This window comes from Choloepus didactylus, chromosome 3 (assembly GCF_015220235.1).
Source record: "Choloepus didactylus isolate mChoDid1 chromosome 3, mChoDid1.pri, whole genome shotgun sequence".
Taxonomy (NCBI): domain Eukaryota; kingdom Metazoa; phylum Chordata; class Mammalia; order Pilosa; family Megalonychidae; genus Choloepus; species Choloepus didactylus.
In genome coordinates this window covers 214,654,026-214,675,323 of record NC_051309.1, presented here as the reverse complement: position 1 = coordinate 214,675,323, position 21,298 = coordinate 214,654,026, and the positions used below count along the sequence as shown (strand labels likewise).

The 21,298-nt window shown below is 45.8% G+C and overlaps 2 protein-coding genes across 3 annotated transcripts in view; one reads left to right on the top strand and one right to left on the bottom strand.

Annotated features, from left to right (window-relative positions):
- GTF2E2 (general transcription factor IIE subunit 2) overlaps positions 1–7,048 on the top strand; it is an 84,745-nt gene extending 77,697 nt beyond the window's left edge. Inside the window, exons 8-9 of one of the 2 annotated variants that reach the window (XR_005216039.1) lie at positions 5,598–5,713; positions 6,529–6,549. Coding sequence is in view for 1 of the 2 variants with exons in the window: in XM_037831295.1 (XP_037687223.1) it covers positions 5,598–5,713; positions 6,529–6,645 (233 nt within the window). In the remaining variant the exon portion in view is untranslated. Of the gene's footprint in view, positions 1–5,597; positions 5,714–6,528 lie in introns of both variants that reach the window. The other variant, XM_037831295.1, reaches the window with a different exon arrangement.
- A 5,684-nt stretch (positions 7,049–12,732) lies between these two features.
- Positions 12,733–21,298, bottom strand: part of RBPMS (RNA binding protein, mRNA processing factor) — a 168,292-nt gene continuing 159,726 nt past the window's right edge. The window contains exons 8-9 of the mRNA XM_037831291.1: positions 20,299–20,402; positions 12,733–14,434 (exon numbers count right to left, since the gene is read on the bottom strand). The gene's annotated coding sequence lies outside the window, so the exon portion shown is untranslated. The remainder of the gene's footprint in view (positions 14,435–20,298; positions 20,403–21,298) is intronic.

Sequence of the window (21,298 nt, the reverse complement as noted above, 5' to 3'; positions counted from 1 at the left end):
ACTAGAGCTAATAAACAAATTTAGCAAAGTAGCGGGATACAAGATTAATGCACTTAAGTCAGTAATGTTTCTGTATGCTAGAAATGAACAAACTGAAGAGACACTCAAGAAAAAGATACCATTTTCAATAGCAACTAAAAAAATCAAGTACCTAGGAATAAACTTAACCAAAGATGTAAAAGACCTATACAAAGAAAACTACATAACTCTACTAAAAGAAATAGAAGGGGACCTTAAAAGATGGAAAAATATTCCATGTTCATGGATAGGAAGGCTAAATGTCATTAAGATGTGAATTCTACCCAAACTCATCTACAGATTCAATGCAATCCCAATCAAAATTCCAACAACCTACTTTGCAGACTTGGAAAAGCTAGTTATCAAATTTATTTGGAAAGGGAAGATGCCTCGAATTGCTAAAGACACTCTAAAAAAGAAAAACGAAGTGGGAGGACTTACACTCCCTGACTTTGAAGCTTATTATAAAGCCACAGTTGCCAAAACAGCATGGTACTGGCACAAAGATAGACATATAGATCAATGGAATTGAATTGAGAATTCAGAGATAGACCCTCAGATCTATGGCCGACTGATCTTTGATAAGGCCCCCAAAGTCACTGAACTGAGCCATAATGGTCTTTTCAACAGATGGGGCTGGGAGAGTTGGATATCCATATCCAAAAGAATGAAAGAGGACCCCTACCTCACCCCCTACACAAAAATTAACTCAAAATGGACCAAAGATCTCAATATAAAAGAAAGTACCATTAAACTCCTAGAAGATAATGTAGGAAAACATCTTCAAGACCTTGTATTAGGCGGCCACTTCCTAGACTTTACACCCAAAGCACAAGCAACAAAAGAGAAACTAGATAAATGGGAACTCCTCAAGCTTAGAAGTTTCTGCACCTCAAAGGAATTTCTCAAAAAGGTAAAGAGGCAGCCAACTCAATGGGAAAAAATTTTTGGAAACCATGTATCTGACAAAAGACTGATATCTTGCATATACAAAGAAATCCTACAACTCAATGACAATAGTACAGACAGCCCAGTTATAAAATGGGCAAAAGATATGAAAAGACAGTTCTCTGAAGAGGAAATACAAATGGCCAAGAAACACATGAAAAAATGTTCAGCTTCACTAGCTATTAGAGAGATGCAAATTAAGACCACAGTGAGATACCATCTAACACCGGTTAGAATGGCTGCCATTAAACAAACAGGAAACTACAAATGCTGGAGGGGATGTGGAGAAATTGGAACTCTTATTCATTGTTGGTGGGACTGTATAATGGTTCAGCCACTCTGGAAGTCAGTCTGGCAGTTCCTTAGAAAACTAGATATAGAGCTACCATTCGATCCAGCGATTGCACTTCTCGGTATATACCCGAAGATCGGAAAGCAGTGACACGAACAGATATCTGCACGCCAATGTTCATAGCAGCATTATTCACAATTGCCAAGAGATGGAAACAACCCAAATGTCCTTCAACAGATGAGTGGATAAATAAAATGTGGTATATACACACGATGGAATACTACGCGGCAGTAAGAAGGAACGATCTCGTGAAACATATGACAACATGGATGAACCTTGAAGACATAATGCTGAGCGAAATAAGCCAGGCACAAAAAGAGAAATATTATATGCTACCACTAATGTGAACTTTGAAAAATGTAAAACAAATGGTTTATAATGTAGAATGTAGGGGAACTAGCAGTAGAGAGCAATTAAGGAAGGGGGAACAATAATCCAAGAAGAACAGATAAGCTATTTAACGTTCTGGGGATGCCCAGAAATGACTATGGTCTGTTAATTTCTGATGGATATAGTAGGAACAAGTTCACAGAAATGTTGCTATATTATGTAACTTTCTTGGGGTGAAGTAGGAACATGTTGGAAGTTAAGCAGTTATCTTAGGTTAGTTGTCTTTTTCTTACTCCCTCGTTATGGTCTCTTTGAAATGTTCTTCTATTGTATGTTTGTTTTCTTTTTAACTTTTTTTTTTCATACAGTTGATTTAAAAAAGAAGGGAAAGTTAAAAAGAAAAAAAAAAAGAAAAACAAGGAAAAAAAAAAAAGATGTAGTGCCCCCTTGAGGAGCCTGTGGAGAAATGCAGGGGTATTCGCCTACCCCACCTCCATGGTTGCTAACATGACCACAGACATAGGGGACTGGTGGTTTGATGGGTTGAGCCCTCTACCATAAGTTTTACCCTTGGGAAGTCGGTTGCTGCAAAGGAGAGGCTAGGCCTCCCTATATTTGTGCCTAAGAGTCTCCTCCTGAATGCCTCTTTGTTGCTCAGATGTGGCCCTCTCTCTCTGGCTAAGCCGACTTGAAAGGTGAAATCACTGCCCTCCGCCCTACGTGGGATCAGACACCCAGGGGAGTGAATCTCCCTGGCAACGTAGAATATGACTCCCGGGGAGGAATGTAGACCCGGCATCATGGGACGGAGAACATCTTCTTGACCAAAAGAGGGATGTGAAAGGAAATGAAATAAGCTTCAGTGGCAGAGAGATTCCAAAACGAGCCGAGAGGGCACTCTGGTGGGCACTCTTACGCATACTTTAGACAACCCTTTTTAGGTTCTAAAGAATTGGGGTAGCTGGTGGTGGATACCTGAAACTATCAAACTACAACCCAGAACCCATGAATCTCGAAGACAGTTGTATAGAAGTGTGGCTTATGAGGGGTGACAGTGGGATTGGGAAAACCATAAGGACCACACTCCACTTTGTCTAGTTTATGGATGGATGTGTAGAAAAATAGGGGAAGGAAACAAACAGACAAAGGTACCCAGTGTTCTTTTTTACTTCAATTGCTCTTTTTCACTCTAATTATTATTCTTGTTATTTTTGTGTGTGTGCTAATGAAGGTGTCAGGGATTGATTTAGGTGATGAGTGTACAACTATGTAGTGGTACTGTGAACAATCAAAAGTACGATTTGTTTTGTATGACTGCGTGGTATGTGAATATTTCTCAATAAAATGATGATTAAAAAAAAAAAAAAAAGAATGAAGCAGGGGACATACTATATTTTATTATATGCCAGTAGACCCTCTTGTTGCTGTAACACATGACCACAATCTTAGTGTCTTAAAGCAACACAAAATTACCATCTTACAGTTCTGGAGATGAGAGTCCAGAATGGCGGGGCAAGGCTGTGTGCCTACCAGAGGCTCAAAGGGAGGCTCCTTGTGCTTGGCTTGTGGCCCCGCATCACCCCAACCTATGCTTCTGTCCTCACATCTCCTTCTCCAATTCTCTCCCTCCTGGTCTCCTTTTCTCTTAGAAGGACCCTTGTGATTACCTGGGATATTCTGAAGGTTCTGAAGATCCTCAGCTTCCTTCCATCTGCCAGGTTCCCTTTGCCATGCAAGGCAACATACTCCCAGGTTCTCGGGATTAGGACATCTTCTGGGGGGCCGTTACCCTGCCACACTAGGGAAATGATTTTGACAGTATGTAAAAGTTAGGATTACTACTTCAGAAGATGAGGTAAATTGAGAAATATCCTATTTTCTGGAACAGCAAAATAGATAAAACTTTTGAGGGAAAAAGGAGGCATCTTAATAGGAAAGAAAGATTGTGTGTTGCTGTTTGGGATTCTGCTTTTTTTTCTTTTCTTTTTGTGGTAAAGTGCACCTTCACTCTGATGCAGTTAGAACACCGTGGCCTAATGTAGAAGGAAGAAAAAGCAGTGACTATATTAATTATTATTATAATCCTTCTTATTCTTGGGGTGCCATTTATTATTTTCAAATTCATACTGCATGTTAGAATTTTTTGTCAAGAATTATATTGAGGCAAACTGCAAATTACCCCAGCAAACCTTAGTCCTTTCTCTGGGGTGTGTCCTTCCAGACCTTTATGATACATTTCTTATGTATATGTATATGCTTTCTGTGTAGAATTTTAGTTTCTTCTACTTTACATAAATGTGATCACATATCTATTAGCCAGTCCTTTCTTAGGTGGTTCATACTGCTTTCAGTAAAGGGATCAACACCCAGAAATTAGAGATGATAGATGATGGTGATGGTGCTAACTATTATGTACATGTTGCCTTTTCTTTTGTGGGCACTGTTCTCAGTGCGTTTGCATATTTTAACTCATTTAATTCCCACAATTTTATGAGGAAGGTATTATTACCATCCTCCTTTTACAGATCAGGAAACGGAGGCAGAACAGTTAAGTAACTTGCCCTATTCATTATGCATAGTTAGTAATGGGGGTAAGTGGAGTATGAACACAGGCAGTCTGGCTCCCCAGTCTCTACCACCTTGTTCTCCTACTTTTGCATTTCACCAAAAAAGACATAGGCATAGCCAAAAGGTAAATGAGTTATTTGCAATTTAAGCAAAACTTCATTAATAAGTTGGCTAATTTTTCTTTCCTTCTGTGGTATTCTTTTAAGTTATACAGTTTTCATTTGTAGCTCCAGTGGGAAAGGTTCTCTTGAATTGAAAGGGGTAAAATCTGAGTTTATAAATTCTAGTCTTTCTTCTGTTTTTTTCCCCCCATTAAAAGACAGTGTTGGGTGCCTACTTTATTTATAGTTTGCTTGTGCTGACGGCATGCAGGAAATGAATGGTCGAATGGTTGGGACCTGAAAGGAGGTGGGGGTGCCAGTCACCACTCTGATAAGGCATTTCCTGGGGAGGTGTGCAGGCGGGGCGGCCGGAGTGTGCAGCTGGTGGGAGTGGGAGGCCTGGGCTAACCCCCTCGGAGCTCTCAGCCGACCTGCTTTATCTTGTGTTCCAACGGACATTAGTCTTAGAATTTTGACATCACAAGGAATTTTTCTGTGATGCTTGATAATGAAGTGAGACCTAGTTATTTGGACCTTAGTAGCAGAATTTAAGATGCAAATTATTTTCATTTTGGACATGTCCCAGTTGTGATCTCTTTCAGATGCAAAAATAGTGATGTGGCGCAGGGGCCACATGTCTCTCAGGGTGAAATGTGGACTGGATAGTAGACCTTTCTCCTTTGTTGCATAGGGGATATGAGGTAGATTTTCTATCTTAGTCTACCCCCACCCCCTTCTCTTTTATGACTTCTTAATGACCCATTCCTGCCATCTTGAGTTATTTGATTTTAAAAATCTGTTTTGCAAATAAACTCTTTTAGAGGTACACCTCACTCCTGTGTAAAACTTTGGCTCCCCATCTCCCGACATGTTTCTTATTATTGACGGGAAAGAAAATTCAATATACTGAACTCAGGGGAGATGAGCAGGAATTTGAAGTATTTGCCCCAGATGGAGGGAACTGATTTTTGGAATCCAGGGAGTGTTGAGTACCTTCCTCCCCCAGGAAAGCAGACAGGCCTAGGTCACATCATCCCTCATTTACTACACTCTAAAAATAGAAGACCACCAACAGGGCCTGTAACTGTGCAGGTTTGTGTTCCCAGGCCCTTCTGCTACTCAGTGTCCAGCGTTTGAATGTTCTTGTCTTACTTACTTTGTTTTTATAATGAAATCTCAAACGTGCTAATTTAGACTCAGAGAAGTTAGTATTGAAGCCTGGATTTCAGTCACTGAACAACTGTAGCATGTATAAAGTAACGACTACCTTGTTGGTACAGAATTCCAGAAACTTTGGAGAAGTGTCACTGTGGATTCAATGGATGAGGAGAAAATTGAAGAGTATCTGAAGCGACAGGGTATTTCTTCCATGCAGGAATCTGGACCAAAGAAAGTGGTATGTGATCTCTAGAAAAAAATGTAATCCTATTTTCTTTGAACTGTTAGCCTGCTTCCTGTTCTGCTCTCTGAAGAGCAGGTTGCCAGTTCCCCCTTCAGTTTTTCCTCAGTGTCCTAGTGCAGTGATTTGGTCAGATGCAAACTGGACCGTGTGTGATTACAGGAGGGCCACTGGGCGTCTCCTGCCCCAGGCAGGCATGGGCCTCCCCGTCACCTGTGCAGCCCCAATCCTAGCAGCTCCTACCCTTAAGCTCCAGCTTTGCTGAATTGTTTGCAGTTCCCCCGCGTTGCCCGCTCTGCCACCTCCAATCCTCTGCACATACTTCTCCTGATTTCTGCAGGGGATCTGCTTGGCCCGAATGCACCATGTGCTTCTCGGTACTCAGCGCCTGGCTCCGCCATAGCCCTGGCCACATGGCGTTGTCATAGATTTTCAGGGCCCCTAGAAACCAGATATTACTGTCTTTTTAGCCCCTGAACCCTGCACATAGTAGGGAGTGGTAACCGAAGGAAGACTTGAGAATTGCCGAGTACCAGCTCATCAGCAATCCCTAGTCCAGGAGCAAAGCTGGACCCCACCCCCCTCCCCGCCACTGTCATGGCTTGCCTTCCTTGGCTTGCCTTCCTGGTGGTTTTCTGGATTTTGTGTTTGTGGTCTGGGAGCGTGCTATAGATTGGTGTTTACGATACTGGGCTCCAAAGCAAAATAAAAGGCTGAAAGCTCTGGCTCTGCTAGTTTCTGGGCAGGTTTAGTAAATCCTGACCATATATTCCTCTGAGTAACTTGTTAACTGTTTTAACCTTTTCCTTTAGGCCCCTATTCAGAGAAGGAAAAAGCCTGCTTCACAGAAAAAGCGGCGATTTAAGACGCACAACGAACACTTGGCTGGAGTGCTGAAGGACTACTCAGACATTACTCCCGGCAAATAGCGAACGGTTTTGTCCTTGAGCAGAGAGTTACAGATACAAAATCAAGATCTTTCTCATTGATCCTTGGAATCTGAAGACTGACCATCTTTCCATTTTACTTCTTAGGACTGAGGAGAGGAGCAGATCAGCTTACAGAACAAGTGCAGATTACCACACTCAAAGCTTATTGTGATTGAATAGGCTGACGAGAAGTGTGACTTTGCGTGATGTGCACTGTTACCCTTCTGTTATTTCTCGGGGGGAAGGCGCTTTGCACAGCATGCAGGTGTCTGATATTTAACTCTGCTTCTGAGTGGTTCCATTTTCCCTCTTTTATTACTTTAGAGCAGTTTGCAGATAGTCTTGAATGCGATATTTGTTTATTCCAAGAGAACATATTTATAATAAAGTCATTGTAGAAGGATTTTTAAGATGTTAATGAATTCACTTTGTTTCTTTTTATTCTTGGGAATGGCAGTAAGCAGCTTCAGTCTCTCACTTCCACAAAGGCATACATTTGGGATGTTATTGAAGCCCATAATTTGCACTGTATTGCAGATCACAGGAATTTCCTAATTGGAACACAAAATTACACTTCCAGTTGAAGCAATAAAGATAAGCTAACTGTAATTTTTAATGTTTTCTTTTAAAAGGGTCAATCATTATTTTTTAGCCTTTTGGATTTAGTAAGACATGCTCTGATACCATCTTGAACATGATGCAGAGAGTCTTCCTGCCAACCCCAGCATCAGCTTCACCATGTCACACCCTTGTGTGGCTGGACCCTGCAGCTTTTCTCGAGGAGGTTCCCTCCGCCCCCCTGCCCAGCTCACGAGTGCCATCATCCAACATGGGTGGGTTCTTAAGAGTCATGGCGACTTATGGGAAATCTGTGTGGTAATTCCAGCATCTGTGGTAAAATTATCTGAGCTTTTTATATGGTCTACTGTGGTCCACTGGATCGATTGCTACAATCTTCATATCACAAGTTGAAATTGTAGTGGATTATAAATAACGAGATTCAGTGTTCTCAAAAAGGCGTGATGGTAACACAAAGCAATGAATACTGTGTGCAGATGACCAGGGGCCTTTTTGTTTTTATAAGTTCTCTTTATCCTTTCTTGCTCCTTCCCATCCGTATATAATGACAACTTACTGCTTACCTCTTCCTTACTTCTAAGCCTCAAAATACAGCAGGAGATGTAAAACTCAGGTTCCAAACAATAATTTAGAACATAGGAAACTCAACCTGCTCCTTTGTATCGGAAGTTTTCTGCTAGTAGGAAGGAGCTTTAATGTCTTGTGGCATACGGCTAATTTTTCTTCAAAAATCTAGAGCTAGCTTATCTCTAAGCAGTTGCCTAATTATTGTGGTCTTTACACACCATCCAATTTTGTGGGCTAGTTCTGGAAATGTGTTTTGGACATCTCAGACACTAAATCTGGTTTTGCAAGGAAACAGACATCAAGGTCTCCCTCACAGGTTTCTAGGATAAGATGCTTTACTGCTAGTTGTATATTACTGTGATTTCTAGCTAAGCCTCTTCAGTACTTTGTGGACAGGATTGTAATTTGATTTCAGTTATGTTGTCTAAAACTCATTTCAGAAATGAAGAAATTGAGATCTAGAGAGCTGACGTGTCCTGCTAAATTGCCAAACTCTTGAAGTTCTAAGGCTTTACTTATTAGCTCACATTTTCTTTTGCTAAACCCTGATCCCCTTTGCCTATTACACGTTGAGGTATCAGGATTGGTCATCTGGTGACATAGAGGGAAGGCACAGTCTCTGTGGAAGTTGTGACAGGAGTCCAGTTGTGTTTGAAGATCATAAGGAAAAGAATAGTCTTACCAGCCGTTTCTGGGTGTCTAAAAACAGTGCATCAGAAATTCCAAGTTAGAGCTGAAGTAGTGTTCTTGCCTCTGCCCTTTTCTCCTGGATCTGTGGCCATTTAGGAGCAAGTGGGCATGGCTGAGTGCATTAAGAGGTTAAGACAGTCTGTAGTGCTTTCAATCTATAATTCATTGCAGTCACTCGGGGCTTTTAGGGGATTGCTGAGAGAGATGCAGTTGAGCTTAGACAAAGTGTAAAAACCGAACATTTGGCTGCTGTGTCACCTCCTGTAAGTGCATCCGGGTGATGGTGGGAGCCAGGGGACGTAGGAGCACTCGATACCTGTTGACATAGAATATTAGTGAAAAGGCATGCCGGGACGTCCCACTAGTTCAGGCCCAGTGTTCACAGAGAGAGCAGTTCCAGTGTATAGCCCTTGATTTCTTTTGGGAGCTGTTTTTTTGAAATCATTAGCAGCAAAAACATGTCCTAAATGCAGTGGTTTTATGGGAATACGCATTTGAATTTATAAATTCCCCAATTCTTAATAGCTAATGGCAGTTTTCTCCGAGGCATAAAAGATGAGATGCTGCTGTGTCCCCCCTTCCCCATAGGTAGGTTTCTATTTTAAGGGGATTCATTTTGGGGAAAAGATGAGATGCTGCTGTGTCCCCCCTTCCCCATAGGTAGGTTTCTATTTTAAGGGGATTCATTTTGGGGACAGTGATTTTGGCTCTTCTGGACTTTTTTTTTTTTTTAAGATAACTGCTTTACTTCCAACTCTTCTGGACTTTTATTGACTATTCTTAAGCTGAGACTAGCATTGCCTTCTGTGTGGTGAGGCTGGAGTGCCCTGCATGGGGTCAATAGCAGTGACCGATCATCCCCCGAGTGCTGTCTCCAGGACTAGTTAGTAATTCCCCAGTGTGCATTTTGTGGGCCTGTCCTGGGGAATGCTCATGGGTGTTCTGTGGGAGGAAGACGGGTGGGGAGGCTTCAAGGTCAAAAGAATTTGGAAACCATTTCTCAAACTCACTTGGACCTCGGAACTGCCTGTCCCTGTCCCAGTGTGTGTGTTGGGAGAAGCACTTTGGGAACACAGGGCTAGAATATGCCCTGGCATTGTGTTGTTGACCTTTCTCCAGGGCACGGGTGTGGCTTTTTTATTTTGCTTTGTTTTGTGTTTTTTTTTTAAAAAAAGCCATTTTCCTTCATGAAAATATTTCCATTAGAAATAAATATGGTTGGTTACTCTCCAGCAGATTGTGACAACTTACTCAGATGGTCGCCTTCGGATGGTTTGGGCCACATGGTGAGCAGTCCGGCTCCCCTGGTTTGGAGGTGAGCCAGCTCATTCCTGTGACTGGGGCCCAGTGGTTTCAGGACCCTGGTGAGAAACCAGTGCCTTTTCAGGGCAGTCAACTTCAAATGTAGGGAAGGGGATCAACTGGAAACTGACGTGGGACTGGCTGGGCTTTGTGCATTCTTAGAATTCAACGGGCCAGGACTTTGCAGGGCTTGTGCATTTCAGAGGACATTCGATGCAGTAATAAATGAGAGATACCAACAGGGGAGAACTGAATAAATTATAGCCTCAGCTTGCACTTGATTATTATAAGAGTATGTCACCTGATTTGCATTTTTAACTTGCTGGATGAGCCCCTCACACCAAGGGGCTAAGGGCCGCTTTGCACAGATAATGTTTTAACCTCAGTGTCATTTCTTTGCATTTAGGCCTCCTTTTGCTCAGAAGACATTTGGGTTGAGTTTAAGCATTTTGCCTAATTAAGTTACTAATTTAGTGTTAATTTGCATGATCAGAGTTCTGTTTGAATATTCCAGGTGGATAAGTGGAACCAAAGGACCTGATACTCCCCTTTCCCCTCAGACCTTCCATAAGGGGAAGATGTGTACAAGCCATGGAGAACTGAAGTCTTCACTGTTTTGTTTCTATTCGTGGGCAAATTATGTTACAGTTTGTAGGAACACGACCCCTCCTGCCCCCCATAAAGCAGAATCGGTGTTGTTTGAATTCCTGATGGCCCTGGTAAAATAGATCCCCTGGCTGTCACCACAGAGCTTGAAGAATAATGAAAACAAAAGAAAGAATTCTCTTAGCATAGTGACATCTTTTGGGATCTGGGGCACTTAGAGAGCCTGGCCAGTTTAGGGAAGAGTTAACAGTATTTTAGCATCATCTGGAATGTTCTGCAGCGGCAACAAATAGACGCTTTACTATGGCAATTAAAAAAATCTCCTAATTGGGGGACCTTAATCAAATAGCTGATTGTATGTAGATTTTCAGTATCGCTCATTAGGGTTTTAGTTTAGGTGTTCTGAGAACTAGTATATCAGGTAACAACAGACTATAGTATTCTCCTACTTGCCTTCTAAGGATATCATGGCGCTGTTTTATGTCATAAGAGGGTGTGACATTAAGAGTTGAAGAGTAAGACAGCAACTACGTGCCAGTACTCTAATATCGGGTAAGAGAATTCTTTTCATCAGTTCTCGGGATTCTTCTTTTATTCGATATGGAATTCAGGAGAAATCTGCACATATTACCAAAGACCTCAGATAACTAGTTGATCACTATATGCCACCCTATCAGAGACACCAAAAATTCTTGTATATTGGGTCACAGAATTCAGGGATTTTAGCAATGCCTCCATCGTTCTGAAAAATGTTCCTTCTGGCACATAACTCTGAACCCAAAGATGTCATGGGTAGTGGGTTTGGGGAACTTCAGGGATGAGGTGGTATTAATTGCAGGTGGATCCCATGAAAATAGGTCCAACATGCATGCAGGCACCAGGGCCAGTGAATCCGAGGCTTAGATATGATGAGCTGGAGGTGTAAAGTTCATTTTGTAAATTTTAAAGATTCTTTCCAAATTCCTTTAATGTGTAATTTTGTCATGAAGGTAGAAGGTACAGCATTTAATTTTGGATGCCAGTTTTACAGCTATGTCTTGTGTGTGTTTGTAAGTGGCACATCCTCTCTCGCTAGGGAGGGTTCATTTGGCAATGAACCGAAAGATAGCTTAGTTACCGTCTTTCTGGAGCCTATGAACTGGTACATTTTGTTTGCAAGCAAGAGGAATAGAACATCTGCCTTTTTTATCCCAAGTTCACAAATCTAAAAGATATACTCGACTGCATTTCTGCTCAATAGAGTGACGGAACAGGCATTTTCTTTCACAAGACAGAAATGATGTTGGTGTTTAACTGATTGGTGAGTGGGAAACATCTAGAATTCCCACTGGATTGGTAGAGACCATCCAGAACCGTCACTTACACATCTCTAGTGACCACTAGCATGGAGATGCTTTGGGGCGCTCATTTATCCTTCCCAAGGCTCCTCGTGAAAAATCATATGGAAGTAACTACGTGTTCAGTCAGTGGCTCGTTGGGATGGTGGCCCAGGACAGGCCTGGAGAGGCGGCGAATCTCCTTCAGGACGTGCTGCCCTCAACTCATGGGCTGTTTGGCAAATCTCTGGCACCTGGAAGGTGGAAGCTCACAGCTGGGCTGAAGGCAAAGCCCCAGGAGGAGCCTGTCCCAGAGCCACGCTGGCTGTGAACGTTAAAGCTTGGGAACAGGCTGCACAGGCTGCCTGCTGGCTTCCTGATTCCCTCAGGGTCCAGGGCATTGGACCTGCTTCTGGTGGATGGTCTCCTCTGTGAAAAGGACGTAGGATCCGAACCACAGAGCCAAGGGCTGTGCCCAAGAACACTAATAGTTACTGGTGGTTGTTGCTTTTGCTTAGAATTAAGACCGGTCTTTTTATTCCTTTTGGTGGGGATGGGGGTAAGTGAGGGTGTATACAAAACACGGCTTGTTGTCTTGGCTATTAATTCCTGGTTTATCACTTAGTAAAATGTATTTCCTTTAAGTCAGTAGAAAACCGTAAGTGATGCTGTAATAGATTTAAAACAATCTTGAGCTAAAGCTTTGTAGGCTGTGGATGTGGTAAGCAGCTAAGAGCAGTAAAAGGCATCAAAAGACAGGTGTGCGAGTCTCCCTGCAGGGGGCACGCAGGCCAGCAGCCCGCGGTGCCAGGCCGGGCCGTGCCCTCAGCGGTGCCCTGCTGGAGGGCTCCTCTGCCTCTCCCCTCCTACTAGCAGCTCCTCCTCGAATCGCTCTGTGCTCGGGCTCAATGGCCACTGCTCAGCTTTGCCAAGGTCTGAAACTGGGGGAAAAAGCAGCTGCTCCCTGGTCTGTGGTGTGGGATGCATTTGATTGTTCTCGCAAAAAGGAATTTGCCAGACAATGGTGTGATAGCTGGAATAAGCACTTTATTTTTAAAAATGACAATAAAAAAGTACCTTTAAACAGTTTATAAAAAAGCATAATCGACCATGTGGAAGTTGCTCTGTTTTCCTTAGAAACAAGAGTACAGAAGTCTTTCTGAGAGCCAAGCGGCCCTGAAGGCATAGTAGGTCCCTAAACACCAGAGTTAATGTATCAGTTGTCCCCAAGCCACTAATTATTCTTTTTTTCCTTATTTATGGTAAGAAAAAAACCTCTCACCCCTAGCCCTTCTCGTTGTTTTTTGGGGGGGGTTACTTTGTTTTTTGCCATGACCTTTATTTAAAAGCTTCTTGACATCTTTATTTTCCAATGGAAAAGAATGAAACAAACATGAAAAAAAATAAAACCAATAATTATTAAAACACTTAAGTTTTCAGTACAAATGTGAGCAGGTCAATACAAAAGGCTGCGATCACGTTTTGCCACATCGGCACTGGAAAATTCTTAGGTCGATATAATTCTACACACGGCTCGTCTACAACAAGAGGGAGAGGCTGGGCTGTCAGATTGACGTGTCCACTTACAAAACAGACTGGCTTTTTGGCTCTCTCTTGACTAAGCTGAACAGTACTGATTCTGAACTCCCACTGGCTACCCCATCTCCTGCTGTGCTGGTGGGGCAGGTAGTCTCTGGACAGGAAAACGGAATTCAAGAGCCTGTTTTAAGTGGCTCACCTGGCATGGTGCCGCCAAGACTGAGGAACGCCAGCCCAGCCCAAGCGAGGTCTGCAAAATCCCCGGGGAGACGTGCGCTGCCCACAGCAGCCAGCGGGGTGGCGAGGCAGGGCTGCCCCGAGTCAGGTTTCTCCTTATCAGTGAAACCGACTCTTCACTTCCACTGGGGGGAGGATGAGGATGGCTGAAGGAATGTGAGTTAGGCATTAAGTGAGTTACACACACACACAAGAACGTGCTATTATAGAAGATAAAAAACAAGAAAACCACAAAACCCAGCACTTGGCACACAGTTTGGCACAGTCCCATCTGGAGTTGCCAGGGCTTTCTAAGGGCACACCTCCTCCGATCAGGAATCTGTACCAATGCAAGTTCTCTTTGCCCAGCTGTGAACATGCCGCTACGTTAGAAGCTTCTGTAAGCTTTTGATTGTCTTGCAGGGATATCCTATTAGAACTGGGATTATATAAACCTAATCCTGCAGATAGCACGGTTCTGTTTTTAACATGTGCACCATGTTTTTAAATTTACCCTGGGCTCGAGCCAGGGAAACAGATTTCTATACATTAACAATACAATTCTGGAAAACTCATAATATTTAAAAACATGCCTCAAACATGCAGCTTATTTTAGAGCGAAAAAAATAGATATTTTTAATTGCAAGCATTCAAAAGTCAAGCACAAAATCTGTGATCCAACCCAGTGTAAGATTGTCCATCCTGTCATCCTTAAAAGGTTTGGTATTAAAATACTCACTCTCCTGGTTTTATTGTTGACTTCTTTTATGTTCCATTTGAAAATATCTCCAAACTGTACAGAAATGTATGTCAAACCATGCATTCACAAACGCCACACTATTTCTTACAATTATACAGTGTAAAAGAGTAAAACATTTTTATTATATATTTTTTTTCTTCGAGGAAAACAGATGTGTGATAGAGGCTGTGGCAAAGTCTTGAAGGGATCAAAACTGGGCAAGGTTTCTTCAAGCCTGAAACAGAAAGACATCACGTTAGGAGAGCAGATCTCAGAACCACGGGGGGCATGTCCTCCTAGGTGCTGTGGCTTTGCTTTGGAGAGGCCTGTGACAGGAGAATTCACCACTTTGAAACATGGGAAAGTGCACTGGCGAGTCCCTACAAAGGGGTGTGTGTGTATAAACTTATATTTATTGACCCTCCAAAAAGAGACCACGGGGGAGGTTGAATCATGTACCCCAACAGACATATGTTCCAAATCTGGGGCCCTGTGGGTGTGAACCCACAGCAAACAGAACCTTTCATAGATGCTCTTTTTAGTTAAGGTGTGGCCCAACAAAAGCACGGTAGGCCTTAATCTAGATTATTGGAGGTCTTAGAGTGAGAACCCAGAAGTCACAAGTGAGAAAGAAGAGGACATCGCCATGTGCCAGGAAAACCAAGGAACCCAAAGGATCGCTGGCAGCAGCCTCAACGCTGCAGTCTCCAGGGAGAAAGTGAGCCTTCCAATATCTTGATTTTGGACTTCCAGCCTCAAAACCACGAGCCAATAAATTTCCGTTTAAGCCCACATATTGTGTGGCATTTGTCACAGCAACCTGGCAAACAAAGACAATCACAAGAATATCAGTGGTCTCACCTTAATTAGATAGGTAACTAATCTCCATTTGATTATTCCCTACTTTACAGAAACTTTCCAAGATCCCCGTCCCCTGAAGTTGCAAAGAAACGCTCATCTATTTGATTTGCTCTGTGGCTGGAAAAAAGGGGCCTTCGAGTGATCACTGAGGACTTCCTGACGCCCGCTGCAGACTCACCATTTTGCCTTAAAACGGCTCTAGGCCCAGGGGTTTTGGAAACCCCTCTAAGGTCAGTGGTGCCTGGGTCTCCTGATTTATGTAAAGGCTGCACCGTAAAACCTCTACGATTATGGCCATTCATTTTACCTTCTTTTCTTTCCCCAGTTTTCAAGCCTTTTTGTTAGTTTGCCACCTATAACCTGCCAGGTTCACGTCTACCTGTTGTGGAAAAGGCACACGCGGCGAGATATCAGCATGTCCTAGAGTTTTGCTTCTGGAAATACTATGGCCTGATATATCTTTTTTATATCCTAGATTCGGGGTGACTGTACAAACTGGTAGAAAAAATAACAGGTCACAAGTCAGAAGACCCAATACCATCAGCACAAACCTAATGGACTGTGGGAAAAGTCCCTTTTTGAGAACCTGGGCACCCAGAGAGCCTCATCTGCACTGGTATTGTAATGCCTCGCTTATCCACCTCTCCAGGTTGTGGTAAAAATATTATATTAGTCCTATCACACTAATATTAATTATGCTTATTATAGGGAGAGGCCAAATTAAAGAGCCCTTTGATTTGGAAATGCTCTTGACTTTAGCTCTGTGAGGGCCTGACACAGATACAGAACCTCAAACGTTAGTTAGACCCCCTCCCTGCCTCCTCCTTCTCCCTTTACTTTCTCAGCTGAGTTCTTAGAAATAGGAGGATTTGTCTACAAGGCGGAAATGAGGAAATAAATAAACCTGCTCCTCCCTGCCATGCCCAGCATAGTAGTGGGGGTCAGCCCCCCGCGTTAACGCTCTCCGGAAGCTCTCGCACCCCCTCTGGTTTGGGCCCTGGGTTGCTTCTGGGCAGGGTGTGACTGGGCTCGTGTGAGTCTCGTGTTGGGGGGGCAGGGCCAGCAGAAGGGCTCCCCTCTCTTCTGTCTGCTCCGATGGCTACTCAGAAGAGGATGGGGCTCGGGGACCCTACAGTCCAGGGGTGTACAGTACGCTGGGGCATCTTTGGGGGCCTCTGCTCACGGGGTTGGGATCAGGGTTGCAGAGGCCTTGGGGGGGCCAGGCCTGCTGCAGCCCCCTCAAGGACCTTGACATTCTGCCGGCCTGTTCCACTTCCCCCCTAACTGCCAAAGAAGCCGCCCCTCGAGGACACTGGTCTTCTGGGAGAACTCCCCTCCTGCCCACACCCCCGTCACTCCATGTCAACAGTGGAGAGAAACTGCCTTATGGAAATTGGATATGGGGCCAGTTTCCTCCTCCAGCATCTGAGACTGTCAGGCCCCAAGCAACAAGTTCCACGTCATTCCAAAGCTGACCACAGGCCAGCAGCTCCAGCTGCGGGTGTTTGTTCCAGGAAGCGGTTTCTGAGAAGCAGTCACCCGCTGGCTGTCCCTGCGTTGGGCCAAGTCACAGAGGACAGTACCCGGCAGCCCCGGATACTGGGAGCCTAGAGGGGCCCAGAGGGCCAGTGCCCAGCCAAAGGGCCCCCGACCCGTGACGGGCCCTGGTGCCGCCCTGGGGAAGCAGCCCTGACTGGCTGTGGTGACACAGCTGCCCTGCTCTCAGGATCTGTCAGAAAGAAGGGACAGCAGCCAGGCCCAGGAAACCTGCCACGCATGAGGGCTCCTTTGCAGAAGCTCCCCAGTGTGGGTGGGCACAGTCCACGGCAGGGGTCTGGCTGGGTCACTGCTGCTTTATTCCCCGGAGAGCTCAACAACCATCTTTGGGCAAATGCACAGCGTGAACCCTGACCTCTTCCTGGTCCCGCAGTCAATTCCCGGACAATTCCTTTCCACCCTTGCCTAACCATCGGCTTTCTCCTGGACATTCCTGGTGAGGTCAACATCTCTAAATGCAGACTCATCACTTTGCCTTAGCACAGCTCCAGCCTGACCCCATCTCTCCCTTACTCCGACTTGCCTTACCGTAGTTCATAGAGCCCTGATTCTTGGATCACTCTGCTCCTTCCACCGTTGCCGTCTAGGGCCCGGCTCTCCTGGTGAGGGCCTCCACCTCGCTTTGGGCAGCAAGATGGCTGTGATCCTAAAACACCTGCCCCTTGCCAGATCTCTCCAGACTCCTGTGGCTCCCCAGGTCCCAAATCCCTAACACGCCTCCTGATCTACCTTCAACAAGCACATGCGGTGCCCATTCTTACTTCCTCTCTTCTGTTCGGATCCCCCTGCCATCCTTCCCCCTCCCTCAAACCTTTCCTTATCTCCTATCAGGATGCCCACTGGCCAGGCCACTGCTTTAGCTTTCAGCAGGGGTTACTTTGGATTGCCATTTTCCTTTCTAAGAGGAGTCTGCTGTACCTGGTCACTTTTATGTACAGCAAACATTCAGTTGTCTCATCCAGACACTTGGCTTCTAGGACACGTGAAACTGGAAGTGATGCACCATGATGAGACGTGGTTCCAAGACTGTGCCCAGGGACCCACGTAGGACTCTGCCCACCGGCCCGAGGTGTCCTGAGCACCACACTGGGCAGCTCTGCCCACGAGGGCCCTGCAGCAGGAAGCTGACACCCTTGGGGAAGCAGGAAGGCACCTCAGCTTTCCTGGAGAATAAGCAACCCACTCCCACATTGTAATGCTCCGTTCCTTTCTTCCTGGGCCTTTGAGCAGGAAGAAAGCTGTAAGGGTCTGATTAGTTGTGGCTGATTAGAAGGTCTGATCTTTTGAAGTATAAAAAGAACCTGAAAGGGAGGAGGGAAGAGAGAAGAGGGAGAAGAGTCTACGGTCTCTGAGCCTCTCCGTAGCTGTGCCATGTCACTGTGATTCTCACATGGGAAAAGAATGTATCCGCATTGCCACAGATGTTCCCAGACCGAACAGAAGGTCAAAATGTGGCTATTTCAGTCCCTGTAAACAAGGAAGAGGTTTAACTAGGAATGGAGTTCAAACCTTGGAATGTAGTAACAAGGACATCTTAAACAGAATCCAAAGACATCCGGGAACACAGCGCACCATGGGGGGTGGGCCAGGCGAGGGCCAGGCAAGGGGGAAGAAGAAAATTCAAGTCCTCCTTGCAGAGAAAGGGGTCGCCCACAGCATGCACGTGATGGGATAAGCAAGGGGGAGAAGGAAAGATATGAAATCTTCCTGTCTCAGGGAGGTCACATCCCCACTTTGTAGACAACGGAGGATGTTGTCTGATGAACTTTTTTCCCAGAAACAGGAAATAATTCTCTTTATTTCTGTGTCCCTGCCCATTTCATGTACGTATACTTGACCTAATTATTAATATTTTCTTCCTTAAGACTTTCTCTCTCTTATATTTATTCATTTTGATCCAAAGACCCATAAGGAATATTCTCCCTCCACTTGATTCCAAATAAACATGGACCATCGTATGACAAAGATTGTGAATTAGTAAAGAGTGAGTTTTTGTTTTATGCCTGTCAGCTTGAGATTTTGTTAAAAAATCAAGTGCTCGTTTTCGTTTATAATAAGAACACGTGTTAACCTTTAAAAGTTTTGTGGGCTTTCGAGCCTGCAGGAGGGGAGTCGTCTTTAGTCATTAGCAACCGTTCCTTGCTGCAAGGCCAGCACGGGCGGCCCCGGGCAGCAGCCCGCGTGTCCCCCACCACGCCTGGAGCCCCTGCCGGCCTGAGCCTTCTCCACGCCCACCTCTGCACTTCAGGGGGAGATTTGGGAAGAGAAGAGACTCCTCTTTTAACCCACGGGGGGCCTGAGCTAAGCCACATCTTGAACTAGCTGGTCGGGCCCTCAGGCCCCCAAACACCCTCTTCCCACCTGGGGCTGTGTTGACCTGCGCCCCACTCTCGCAGGCATGTCTGGGGCGTCTGCCACGTCCCGGCCCACCTCCCCCTCTTCTTCTCTGGGGCCCCTTGTCTGCCCTGCCAGGACATCACCACCAGCTGCCGCCGTCCTTGGCTGGACTCAGCTGCACGGGCCCTGAATTATTGATATTTGGTTGATCTGTTGCAGTTCAGACTTCATGTGTCCAACCAGTCTCCACAAACTGTATGAGTGGTTTTTCATTCATCTCTGAGCTTCCCCAGCGGCTCTGCTCTCTGTGAGTGCCTCGGGCTGTGACTCGGAGGCCATCTGAGTGTGAAATCACCTCAGTCCCCAAAATGTGCTCATGCCCTCCTTGGCCAGGATGGCTTGGTTCCCTGTCCTCAGCAGGAATCTCACCCTCCTTTCTGACTCATCTTTTCTTTATGGGCCTTCTCTGAGGGATGAAATTCGCCACCTTATTTGGGCCGAGACACAAGTGGCTGTGGGCCTGCCCCAGGCGCTCGAGCTGCTCTAAGCCAAGCTTTCCGGAGAGACCTGGGCACCTCGACAGGCAGGGCCTGGCAGGGAAGCCTTCTCTGAGGATGCCCCGTTGTTGTTTTAAGACTGGACTTGCTGAGGGCAGCTACCAAATTGAGAGGTGACAGCTGATAGGGACTGGAAAGGCAGATCTGTCACCCAAATGATCACCTACTAGAAAAGCCCAGCAGTCTGGAGGAATTTAGTGAGAATCCAACATAATTCAGGCATGTCCAAGGGTGATGACCTGTTTCTGAAGACACTCAAGAAAGGGCTGCGTTACGTTCAGTATAATTGGACTAATAGGATGGGGGATTAGACATACCACATCTGAAAAAGATTTCCACCTAAAGTGGCTGCTTTTCCAAAAGGCTTAGGGGCTTAGAGAAGCTTCATTTCATCTGTGAAATCCCCTCCAGTGCAATATCTCATTCCCTGAAGCTACTGGGTAATCAGGAGTTCCCCAGGAAGGCTGTGGTGCAGATCAAACACGGGGTGGGCTGGTGCTTTGGAAACCATTAACTGCAGCCCTGGGACGGCCCCCCCGATGGGCTTGGTCCTGAGAATGCTGGGCCAGGACTTCCCAGTCCCGGGCAGGCAGCAGAACTACCTGGAGGGGGGTTTGCTGCCCGATGGCTGGGCCCCACCCAGAGTTTCTGTTTCTGCATCCGAGGCTCCCAGGTGACACGGGGACAGTCCTGAGCCCACTCTAAGTAGCCCTGGTCTACACCACTGGCCCCACCCAGGCCACACTGCACCTCTAGAGGGCTCATCCAGCCTGGCTTCGGAACTCACCAGTGTGCTCCAGTTTTGTAGAACAGCTCGAGAGCAGTAGCCACCGTTGGAGATTGCATTAATACCCACAAGACAGATTGCAGCCACCATCACACACCTGGAACCTGGGGTGGAGAGAGAGAGGTCCCGTTATGGGTGTGTGGGAAGCCCCACCTCTGCTGGGCTGTGGGAGGACCTGCCTGCTCTCAGAGCCCCCGAGGGCAGAAAGAGGAGGACAAACTGCCTCCTAGGAAAGACCTTCCAACACAGGTCCGCAGACAGAAAACAAACGCAGGACTGGAAGGAACAAGAGAGGAGCCAGGGAGAAAAGCATCTCCCAGGGGAGTGAGGCTCCCAGGGACTTCCTGGCCCCAAGGCACTGGGAGAAAGTGGTGCTTTACCCAGCCTGGCACCTTCCTTCAGGCGGACCCTCAGGTGGGGGACATGCATCAGCCCGAGGGCAGAGAGGCAGGGCCTGTGCACACCCAGTTCCTTGACGGTTAGATGCTTGGACCGGGAAAGTCACAGGATCTGACATCCCCAAGTAGAGGACAATCAAGAATCCTAAGCAGCTCCAGGAGCAACTTGGACTACCACGACAACTTGAGTTCACAGAGGGTGCAAAGCAATTCTCCAGGGGAGCCCTGTGCTGTCACGGGCACCAACGAGCTAAACTTCACTCCAAGCACCTGCTGGAGAAGAAAGGTCAAAAGGAAACCCGTTTGTGAGCATCTCTTGCTATTCCCGAGGCTCTGAAATACACCTTCTGAAGATGCCGAGATCCAGCAAATAAGACTGCTTCTGAGCCAGCTGGTTTCCACGAGAATTCCTGGCTGTGAGGCAGGAAGACCCCTCCGTGTGCGTGGGTGCCAGTGGCCCCATTCCTTACTAACATTTCTCAAATTTTCAGCCCTGGTCAGCACTGTTTTCCTTCCTGCAGACAGAGAGGTTGTTCCAGGCACGCAGGGGCTTTGTGAACAAGGGTGCGTAACTAATGCACTGCTGGGACCCGTCTGAGCTC